At 33.1% G+C, this 12002-nt stretch overlaps 1 protein-coding gene across 1 annotated transcript; it reads right to left on the bottom strand.

The window, feature by feature from the left end:
* Positions 1-604: 604 nt before the first annotated feature.
* Positions 605-3559, bottom strand: LOC120089832 (outer envelope pore protein 24, chloroplastic). The gene is made up of 3 exons (XM_039047237.1): positions 3260-3559; positions 2537-2896; positions 605-829 (listed from the first exon to the last, which is right to left on the bottom strand). Exons 1-3 carry the CDS (start codon positions 3533-3535, stop codon positions 749-751), a joined length of 717 nt encoding a protein of 238 aa, XP_038903165.1. The 5' UTR covers positions 3536-3559; the 3' UTR covers positions 605-748.
* Between the last annotated feature and the right edge of the window lie 8443 nt (positions 3560-12002).

The following is a 12002-nucleotide window of genomic DNA, read 5'->3' on the forward strand; positions in this document are numbered from 1 at the left end:
AATCACTTCTAATATGATTATACAATGCCAAATCATTACACGACAGGGCTTGCAAAATGAGTAGGATGTCAAGTAATGGCTAATTTTGGACTATGTTGTAAAATTTTCATGCTCGGTATAATTGGATTAAAATCATTATTTCGTCTTACCATTATTGATCTAAAACAAGTATTAAAATTTTTACAGGTGATATATTATTTTCATTATTGTAATTAAACTTAACCGTTCATCTTAATTGCTTTTCAACAATACGTGGGAGAGGGATCATCCCGAATCTCTGACTTCGAAATTAAAAATACAAGTATTACACTAGTTGAATTGACTTTTAACTCCTAATTTTAGGGGCAAGTATTTTGGTCTTGGTTGATAATTTCTTTACCAGCCAAATGACGACATTGAGCTATATGTTTGGTTAGCTAAAATAAGCATAAGGTGAAAAGGAATTTACGTCAAAAGTTCAGGAACTAAAAATAGACCTAATCAAATTCTTTATTCAAGTTGATAATCTTTTGCTTCTCCTTGTAAATATAGAATTAACTTCACTCTTTTAAATGATACGAGCAAATAAAGAGCAGAGCATGAGCAAAATGAAAGTGACAGTCACTTCAAAAGAACTGCTACTTATGATTATTGAGGTGTAGTTAAATTTTCAGTGCACAAAAGTATTTTCAGATTCAATCATCAAAATGTATCTAGAAACTCCACAATAAATCACAACAGAAATTTAAAGGGAAGATTGATTTAAAAATTACACTTCAAAGTTCCATGTCGATTCTGCAGTTACTTTTGGCCTTTTTGATTCATCTGCCAAATTGACCGATGCTACAATCTGCACAACAAAAGATAGGGTAAAAAGAACCGACATGAAAATCCAATACAGTGAATAGCATTTGAATCGATTCAAAAGCATCTAGAACTTAGAATTGAAGACTGTTATCATGCTCGGGTCGTGGAATAACTCATCAAGTCATCAACTACCACCGAGCTGAGAACTGACTCAGAAGCCAACCACTACATTTTTATCCTAGAATGTTAGTAGTTCTACCTTTGCCACCAGGTATAAACAATCTAGTTACGAATTAACCAGTTCCACTGAAACGACATAGCAGTTATGAAGATTGCTAATGCCAGAACCTCAGCCTGGAAATCACCAGTACAAGCCTGCAGGTATTTTGCCCTCTTCTCAATTGCTCCATGTCAGTGCATTGCTAACGCTTCCTATAGTGCGTGACCTACCCGTTAAATTCTCTGGATGGAAACACTTTCATCAACCATTTTCCAACAAAATTTTGGTGTTTAAAACTTCCTAATATTCTTGAACAAGATTTTTGGTGAACCATTCTCTTGCAATTGCTGGTAAAAGAAAGCGTGTCATATCAATACATAAGTCGAAATGGCATTGAGAAACTCAACCCCGACTAGTAATCTATTGACCACTTCAAAACCAAGTAAAAGTTAATAATATTATAGATCCAGAGCCCAACTCAAAGACTGACTATCCTGTTTGTTTCTTTTACCGAGCACTTGTGCATGGCCCCCAGACTAATAAACATGTCTTGAATTTCCTCAAGCCACCACGTGGGAAAGGGAGTTTTCAAAGATAAGAAGATAAAATCCCCAAATAATATTCTACCACAGACCAAACCTAAATGTATATATATATATATATTTTTTCAAAAAAAAAAAACCCTGTCATCAATCATCAGATTACCAGATGCTAAGTCTCGGTAGAAAACCAAGTAATTCCTATTTAAAACCCTGTGTCTCATTTACATATGTTGACACTGGGGTGAAGATACCAATCCAATGAGATAGTTTTCTTTTAAAGGTCCAGGGGAATACCTAACCATATTTGAAGGTTCAGAATATTGACTATTTTAGGGAACAATTCAAAATTCTCATAGAACTCCCTAGTTATCAATTTCCTGCAAGGAAGTCTCCTTTCCATTCTCTTTAAACTCATAGTATCAGGGCCTACTCCCAATAACCCACAGGGAGATTTCGAGCACCCCAACATGGCACTAAAAGACCTAAAACATTTCAGTGATTTCACTCGTTAAAGCTTTCTGTCTGGAGGCTCGAATACATGAACCTAGAGAACTTCCCCTCTCAAATGTCCTAATCCTTTACTGAAAGGATCACCCTCTGGGGCTCTTTTCTTTGATTATTGGGTAATGCTTTTCTGGATGATGAATGTTTGATTGTGCACTCTGAGAGGCAATAAAAAAGATTCATAGATTGTGTAGTCCGTGGAACTTCCAGGCCAGACATTCTTTCAAATTAAGTGCTTACTGTTTCGTCAACTGTGTAAACATAATTATTAGGATGTGTTCTACAAGAATTAGACAACTAGAGTTAAATTCCATTTTAACTGTACAAAAGATGTGCATTTCTACATATATGGTGGGATAGAATTATAATATATCAAAGTTCTCAATAGTGGTTTATCCATAGGAAACTTCCCTATCCAGAAAAATTCCTTGAGATGTCATATCCAGAAATTTTGATTTACGCAATTGACGAGCATTCTACATACCTTGAAATTTCCGCTTGACTTCAAATTCCTTGTCCACTCTAATCCCAGTGCCTTGGATGTAGTCTGGTACGTAGCCTTGAATACATCATCACCATAGACCTTCCTTGAAACAGCAAAGTCCCACGAATTCTTTGCAACATCGTAAGAAGGTTCAAAAGTGGTCGCCCCCTCGTGCACATATGTGTACTTCAATTTACAATTTCCAGAGCCAAGAGCATGATTAGCAGAAACCTTGTTAGCTGAATCAAGGACTAAGGTCCCGTCGAGAACTGTTCTGTTATCGGCCCAACTATGGATGTAAGTCAAATTCAAAGGCTTCTCCGCTACCTTAACAGTATTCATAAACTGAAAGCGAAGATCCTGTGCAATAACATGCAATAACGAAACAAGTTAAGCACGAGATTGAATTTGATGATGCAAAGGGCGAAAATGAATTCTACAGAAACCTAACTCAAGCTTCCAACAAAATAATCAGATTAAACTCAGCAATACAGTGAATCAATTTCAGGTCCAGTTTAACCAATTACATACTTCAATTTCCGTAAACTTCTGTGCTAAATTTATTATAGATTAAACCAAATGGTTCTGACTGGTAGGTAAGAATGAGATAGAGAACAACAAATTCCACTTCTACCAAGATGTTTCATTTCGTGAAATTCTATCCTCTGAATTCGAATGCATCAAACAGCCCTAAGAATCTGAAAAATTGAAGAGTCAGCGTACCTTTTTGGGGACATTGTAGTCGACTATGAAGAAGCCTGGTTTCTCGACGGCAAGAGCAAGGCCATTTAAACTAGGACCGTTGATGATTGTGGCGTCGGTAATGGATGCTCGGAGCTTGACGTCGCCGGCGTTAACAGCCAAAGTGGAGGCGGCGCCGCTTTTGTCAGCGTCGTACTTGGTCTTCAGAGTTGCCTTCATTGTTAATAGTGAAGGAGATAAGCGAGGTCTAACCCTGTCCAGATGCAAAACTATATTTTCACTTTTTTTTTCTCCCATTTTAAAGCTGTTGCCTTGGGTTGCTTGACTTGCACTTGTCCAACCAAACAGTCCAAACCAGCTAAATTATAAATGAAAGGTTATAAAATAATAATAATAATAATAAATAAATCAAATTTAAAAACAAAAAAAACAAAAAAACAAAAAAAAAAACAATTTTCTCTCAATAATTTTGGTTAAAATACCTATTTGGGAACGAGAAAATTAATTTTTGGTTTAAATATTACTTTGATAGGTAGGCTTTTAGTTTTTGTTTATTTTGGTTCTTATATTTTTAAAATGTCTATTCTAATTCCTACTTTTTTACAAGATTTTTGGAGAAATTTATTTCGTTAAATCAATTTGTATTTGTATTGATTTAAGTGTAATGGGTACAATCTCCAATAAATGATCATTTGATACTTTCTCTCAAAAAGTAAATTTATTTTGAAGGTTTTGCAACTTGTTCTCAAGGTTGATTTATTTTGAGAGCTTTGCAACTTATTTTCGGTGTTGATTTGTCTCGAGGATTTCGTAGCTTGTTCTTGATGTTGATTTGTCTCGAGAATTTTATAGCTTGTTCTCCATGTTGAATTGTCTCAAGGGATTTGCAGCTTGTTCTCGAATGCATATGTCTCGAAACTCCTGGAGAGTTATATTCTTCACACCTTCAGAGCTTCAATCTTCGAAACTTCAGAGTTTGTGAGTTTCGATCTTCATACTTTAGAGCTTATGTCTTCAGCCTTCATAGCTTAAGAGCTTTCATCTTCAGTTCTTCTAACCCCAAAGCGTAGGGGTAAGTAGCGGTGGAAACGGTTTGGTTTGGTGGTCAAATCGAACCGAACCGATTTATTGGTTCATGCGGTTCGGTTCGGTTTCAAATTCGATTTTGATATTTTTAAAAAATTCATGTTATATTCTTTTTTAATTAAAAACGGTTCGGTTCGATTCGGTTTTAAATTCGATTTTGTTCTTTAAATTAAAAGCGGTTCGATTTTACTCTTTCTTTATATATATATATATATTAGTTAAAAATGGTTCGGTTCGATTTCAAATTCGGTTTTCGAAAGTGAAATCGAACCCAACCAAATTAATCTGGTTTCAAAATTTCTTCAAACCGGATCGAACTGCATTTTTTGATTTCACTGAATTTTCGGTTCGGTATGATTTTTAGAAACGGTTTGGTTTTTGCGGTTTGAATGACCGCCCCTAGGGGTAAGATCTCTATCTATAAAGTTTTCACAAGTTTTACAGGCCCAATTGCTTTTGGGGCCAAAATTTATGATTGGCTTGTGCCTAATATCTCATTTGGCCTAAAATTTTACTCATGGACTTGAATTTGGGTTAAACTTTAGACCTGAACTACTTTAATTACACGATTTTATTCAATTTATAATTTCAGGCCCAATCGGGCTACTAGCCAAATTAGTCAATTGTTGTCTAGGCTTCATTAAAATTGGTAGGTCTATGTTGTGATCAAATGGTTAGGAGACATGTGGCATTTCTTAAATTGTCATTTATTTATCTCCAAAATTTAATTTAGAGACAATAATTTTTAATTGACCTTAAATTTAATGAATTTAGGTTTCATTGTAATGACGTAATAAATTTTGATTGACCAAAATTTCTCATTCAACACTTGCACTTTCAACTTTGGTTCGTTTTAACCCTTGTTTTTTCAACTTTGAAACATTTTGGCTATTCTACTTTTAAAAAGTGACCATTTTTATCTCTTAATTTTCATTTTTAATTTATCAAAATAGTAACTTTTTCAAAGTTCATAAGAAATATTTAAACATTAAATTTTAGTACATGTCAAATATCATTAGACTAAAACCTCTTTGAGACTTATTAGTTACTAGAGTCAAAATTGGAAGTTATAAATTTGTTAGTCACAAAATTCACAACTTCCATATTAATGTAATTTGAAAGGCATTCATATATGATATCTAAATTAACTAATACTAATTACAAAATTATTATAACCCTTCATAGAAGTATCCAGATAAATATAAAAGCAAATAATTTTTTAATATAAAACTTGTCCTAAAATTGAGGAGCAAAAATGAGATACAATGAGTACACAGAAATTGAGAAATTATATATTAAATGAAACAAATAAGATAAAAGAAAAGAACAAGATATAAAATAATGAAAACAAGAATTTGAAAATTTAGAAATCTCTATTAATATCTCACCAATATGCATAAGATCAAATTCCACAAAATAACACTATTTATGGACAATTTGATAATTAGGATGTGACACAATTGGATATTAAGCATGTATAATTATATGACACATGGTCAATATGACTAATACACATGGATAATAAGAGAGGATACTTGTTTTTAGGACATTAAGCACGAGCATCTACTTTATTATACATTTATAATACTCCCCTTTAGATGTCCATTATATATGAAATATGTCTCATAAAAACCTTACTAGAAAAAACTCAATAGAGGAAAAAAAATACATATTTCATATATTCTAATAACCCTAAAAAAACATATTTGCTTCTCCTCATGGAAACATCACTTAAAATCTCTGAGTCGTTGCATTTTAATGTTGTGCACCAATTTTTCAAAAGTTGTGGTAGGTAATGCTTTTGTAAATAAGTCTGTCAGGTTATCCTTTGAACAAATTTGTTGTACTATGATATTGTCATTTTCTTCAAGATCATGAATGTAGGAAAGATTGGATGAAGTATGTTTTGTTCTATCTCCTTTACTATATCCTCTTTTGATTTAGGTCATAAATGTTGTGTTGTTTTCATATAATATTGTTGAAAGATTTTTACTAGAAGACAATAAGTCACATGTTTCATAAATGTGCTGAGTTGTTGATCTTAACCACTCACATTCTCGATTACCCTCATGAATTGTAAGAAATTCGACATGATTTGAGGAAGTAGTTGTTATGGTATGTTTCACTGATCGTCATGATATAGGAATTCTTCCACATGTAAACACATAACCTATTTGAGACCTAAATTTGTGCGGATCAGATAAATATTCAGAGTATGCATTTATTTAAATAAAATAAACTCCTATCAATCATTCCTCGAGATAACAGAATATATGCTTAATTCCATTCCAATGTCTTTTCTGTTGAATAAGAACTATATTTAACTTGTAAATTTGCTGAAAATGAAATATTTGGTCTTGTATTATTAACAAGATACATAAGTGCATCAATTGCACTAAGATATGGTACTTTAGGACCAAGAAGTTCTTCATTACTATCTCGAGGTCGAAATATATCTTTCTTTACATCCAGTGAACGAACTTCCATTAGAATGTTTAATGGATATGCTTTGTCCATATAGATTTTTTTAAAGATTTTTCTTGCATATATTGACTGAAGAACAAATATTCCATGTACTAAATACTGAATTTGCAAGCCAAGGCAAAGTTTTATTTTTCCTAGATCTTTCATCTCAAAACTTTTTAAAAGATATTCTATTGCCTTTGAAACACTACAAGAAATAACGGATAGATAGCTAGTGAAAAATGCTACAATAAATTTTTTATAGCCTTTTTCAAAGATCCTAATAGTCCATGTTATTAAAAATCCAGGACTTTTGATAATATTTTTTTGTTAGCTATGTCTAATGTTATTAAAAACCTTAAAAATATAATATATTTAACAAGAAATATATTATAGCATTAATTATTAAAGTTATAATAAGTTTCTATAGCTAATAAAATGATCTATTATAACTTTGTAATAACCTTTTTTTTTTTAACACTATTATAAGTTTATATGAGCCTTTTGTATGCACTATTATGAGATTTTATAGCTTTTTCTGTGTTATTAACAGTCTTTATAGCCTTTTTTTTTTTTTTGTCAATTATATATTACTAATGATCATAATTACCATTTTAGTCATTTTTTTTATAATTATTTATAGCAACGTAATAAGTCATTTTCACTGATATTAATCAAATATAATGTAAAATGATACATTTTTTCTTTTAAACAAAGCCTAAATAATAGCTTTACATTCATGAATTATACATAACAAAATATCATGGTACTTAAAATATCACAAGTCCCATCTCATTATTGAAATTTTGTAATTCATTATATACATATTGAATTAGAGTCAAATACAAAGAACGAAAACTAGTCTAATTAAGTGTAACGCCCCAGGCCTAGGAGTCTGACCAGGATAGAGAGGTCACCCAACATAGCACGCTTAACTTTGGAGTTTTTATGATTGAACCACCGAAAAGGAAGGTCCACCTTGTTTGTATAGGTAGTAACTTTCAATTCTTTTAAGCATTTCCTAACCATACTTTCATGTCCTTAGGATCCCTCTCATTCGGATGTGATATCGGTTCATTCATGCACCCCTCCTGAACTCGGGTCGTTACATTAAGTTTGTTTTAATTGATGAACTATGCAACTTTCCAAAGGCTGACATTGTAAGCGCTCCTAGCAGAGCAACCTCATCATCTTTAACTTTACATAGCCAATTAAATAAGATTATTATCTGAATGACTATAGTCAAAGAAAACACTAAATTCAGAGCCCTACAACCAGAAGACTCAATAAAAGTATCAGATCTAATAAATAGGTGTGTACATGGTTCGGGTTGGGCCGAGTTGGAAGAATTTTATGGTCCAACCCAAAAAATCGGACTAGCTAATAATGAATCCTATCGATTCTTTTTTAAGGGTCAACCCAACCCAAAATTTTCGGGTTGGGTCACCAGTTTTTTTTTTTTTTTTTTGAATTTTGAAGAGGCGAAGACCGGAAGTGGCGATTGACTGGCAAGGGACCCAGGATTTCGCGTTTTGATCGGAAGCAGCGACTGATTGGCAAGGGGAACGGCGACTGCGAGGGTTTTGCTTCTTCAAATTTGAGTTCGGACTTCGTGGACTTCAAAACAATTTCTGTTTTGTTTTTTTTAATAATAATAATAATAATAAATTAAAAATATTCGGGTCAGATCGACCTAAAATCGAGTAACCCGAGATCCGACCCGAATTTAATATTTTTTTAAAATTTTTAACCCAACCCAACCAAAACCTTGCGGTTTGGGTTGGGTAATCTGGATTAGTCGGGTTATCGGATTTTTTGAACACCCGTACTAATAAATGCATTAGCTTGTTCATTCAATAAATTCAAATTTGGTAACAAAGAAAAAAATTACTCACACTTTAACAAAAGGTGGAGACTTCTGATACTCTAGAAACTCTGAATATACCCCGACAACAAAAATTGGAATCACACCCAACAAAAACAAAACCTTAAACATAATAATAACTTACATTGGCTAACATACTAAACTTACATAAAACGAATATCAACAACTTTGTTTTTCTAAGTACAAACAACTTAAAAAATAAAAACTCAAACTAGCCATATCAAAACAATTTTGTGTAATGGTTGAAGGGTCTTAAAAAATCTATATAAGAAAACAATTTGAAAAACAACAAACAAACCAACCCATAACCTAGAGAAAACATCCAACTTCCTTACACACATCTCCAATAACACCGGACAAACCAAGTTATTTAAAAGAACAAGTCAATTAACATTCAAGGAATAATTCTAGCTACTATTGTAAGGGAAAATCTTCTTAGTCAATTCTTTATTGTAAAAAGAAACAAAGAGAAACATATAATCTATACAACAACTTTTGTTAAGATTCATTAATTACAAAAAGTACCAAATCTTCAATGACCTCTTAATTGATATTTGAAATTCCTCCAAATCTTGCATAAGTAAGAACAAAAATAACATCTAACCTTTTGCAAGTGCTCATTATAGTCAGAAAAACAAAGAGAATAGCGTAAGGAAACAATATTGGAACTAGAAAATAGAAAAATCCCTACAACTTTAAAAAAGAAATCAAATACATGTCTCCAAAACAAAGTCACGAAGAAAAAATCAATTCAAAATAAAAACTAAACTCTTGTACCTGAATGAAGAGGCACAACTATACAATTTACAAAATCAATTGGCGAATTTAATTAAGATATCTTTCTAATGATACCAAAAGAATGAAATTCGAAAGCAAAGAAGTTCAAGAACTAATTTCGAAATCCAAACACAAAACAAATCTAAAAGGGTGGCGGATACAGTAACTAACCTCGAAACGGTAGCTTCAAGTGTCTAATAGTTTCGAGAGTGAGAGAGAAAAGACAAAGAACCCCGAGTGAAATCTATAACAAAGGTTCAAAGAAGGTGTCAATCCACCTTAAACTCCATTGTTGGGCTTTTAATGTTTTTTTTCTCATAAGAGACATGTAGTTTTTTAAAACTTTAGCCCATATTGAAAACAAACATATATTACTTTTGTATTCAAAGGTTTAAATTTTGACATAAACATCACAAATACATCTCATCCAAGATGATTTCAGAAACTTTAGCCCCCTCTTAGTCTTTTGGCTAAGATCAAGTTTAGATTATGTTCTTATCAACTAACAAGTCAATTTCGATATGAAAATCAAGAGACAACTACATTGAAAAAAAAATGGAAACAAAAAACTACAAAGGTTTACCCTTTTCGCTAAGTGCAGTGGCTTTTGCCCTTCTCCTTCCATGTCCTCCATGGTCATCAACATACATTCAATGAGAAGTGACATCAAAAGCTATAATCTCTTTGGAATGGGTGATGCTAATGCTATCGCTATTCACTTAGCTGAAAAAATCTTCTTCAAGTTCACAAAAACTCAAATGCAATCATGCTTAGTACAAAAATTTTGTCGAATGGTTGGTCTGCAAGAAAAGAATACTTAGCTATTATGCTCTCAAACAAAAGAATCTTCGAAATATAAACTATTTAACACACTTACAACATAGAGAGCTTTCGTCGACAAAAGTTACCTATCAGCCATACATGAAGAGGACGTGAATGAAAAACTCGGCGTCACCTTGACAAGGGGTTTACTCCAGGTCGCTGAAGAAACTCTCCAATCGAACATAATGATTATGGGAGCTTCAATGTTGTCGCTTTGAGATAAGCTCGGTATGGAGTGTCGAGGCTAAGAAAGCGGTTTTGGGACAAAGCGCAGGAAATTTACATCCAGAATTTTGATATAGAGAGAGATTTTGTCGTCGTTTAGCAAACCCCTAAAGATCAAAAGAAAATTTATATCAATTGAATATCTACAACTACTACTACGATGGTGTAGCAACAATGACAAGTTTCAAATCAATCCGTAAGGAGATGCGTTTTGTTTCGTTAAGCTAATTTAATAGTTATAACGTAAATGTGAGAGGTTTGGTGGGGTTAAGAAATAAGCGTGTGAGGAAAGTAAAGATAAAGTGGATAAATGTAATTAGAGATTAGATATTCTAACCTTGGGAGTAAATTGAGACTCTATGCAATTTCCTATCATTGGGCTATTTTGACTTGCATCTTAGTCCCCAGTCATTCTTCACTAATCCTATCGCGGATCTGTTTCCTGCCTCTAATTCTTCACCTGATCTTGAGTTTTCTACTCTGCCCATCCCAGAGCTCGATTAGTCTTCTCCTCCTGTTGCACTCCTAAATCTACCATCTATTGGGTTTTATGTCATAAAACTCGCAGTTTGTAAAATTAAAACATTTTCTTTTATCAATAAAGGTGTTATTGCCATTTATTCAATTAAAGTGTTGTTGAATATATAAATTGCACTTGTAAAGATTAAATCCAATAAACTAAGATCCATGGCTTTACATAAATACTTAAACTTTATGTAGAGACACAAAGATGGATCAAGTTTGAATAAATAGCTAAAACGGTCTATAGTATACGAATGAGGTTGGGTACCTTATTCTAGTAACATTATTGGATGCGGCCCGCTTTATAGATAGTACAAATGACGTGATCCTGAATCATTCATGTAGAGACATGAGAAGTGGGGCGTCCTAATGCAATGAGTTTGCATAAGATCGGACCAAGAAATAAGTCACTCTTACTTTATAACACTGTATACCATTTAAGATTGGTCGTTTTGAATAGATGACATAGGTAACTTGACCTTATTCTTAAGCTAACTATGAACTCCTGTTTATTCGGGATTATCCTTAAATTTGCATAGGTGAGGTTGACTCAACAATGACAGCTCGATAAGCCTTCCATTTCAGAGGTAAAACTGAGTAGATAGCTGGGGACATAGGGTGCAAGACGGAATTCGCACCTACCCAATTTAGGGATAGGAGAAAGGTTGTATTCTCTTAAGTATTGAATCCAAGTCTTGAAAAGGGCCTCACCCTCTCACTGGCCCGAGAGGGATTTGGTTTAGTGATTGGATCACAAACCAATCGTTCATTAGAGGATCCGTGGAATTTAAGGAGCAAGATGTAACTTCGTGGGTAAAAGAGCATTTGACCCAACCGTTATTACGAACAACCTGTGAAAGGTCGACTTACTGATTATGGTTAAATCAAGTGGATAGAAATATATCCATAGTGAGAAAAGTACAATTATCGAGCTATAGTGGTGTGTCTCGACAGTTAACGAATATTGATTAATTCCATCTAAAG

The sequence above is a fragment of the Benincasa hispida genome, chromosome 11, assembly GCF_009727055.1.
Source record: "Benincasa hispida cultivar B227 chromosome 11, ASM972705v1, whole genome shotgun sequence".
NCBI classification, from domain to species: Eukaryota; Viridiplantae; Streptophyta; class Magnoliopsida; order Cucurbitales; family Cucurbitaceae; genus Benincasa; species Benincasa hispida.

Excerpts from the sequence above, each read along its gene's own strand:
- LOC120089832 (XM_039047237.1), bottom strand. The coding sequence starts at position 3,535 with ATGGGAGAAAAAAAAAGTGAAAATATAGTTTTGCATCTGGACAGGGTT. Across the intron at positions 2,897-3,259 it reads ACTACAATGTCCCCAAAAAG|GATCTTCGCTTTCAGTTTAT; the intron begins GTACGCTGACTC and ends GTTATTGCACAG. Across the intron at positions 830-2,536 it reads AGTCAAGCGGAAATTTCAAG|ATTGTAGCATCGGTCAATTT; the intron begins GTATGTAGAATG and ends TTTGTTGTGCAG.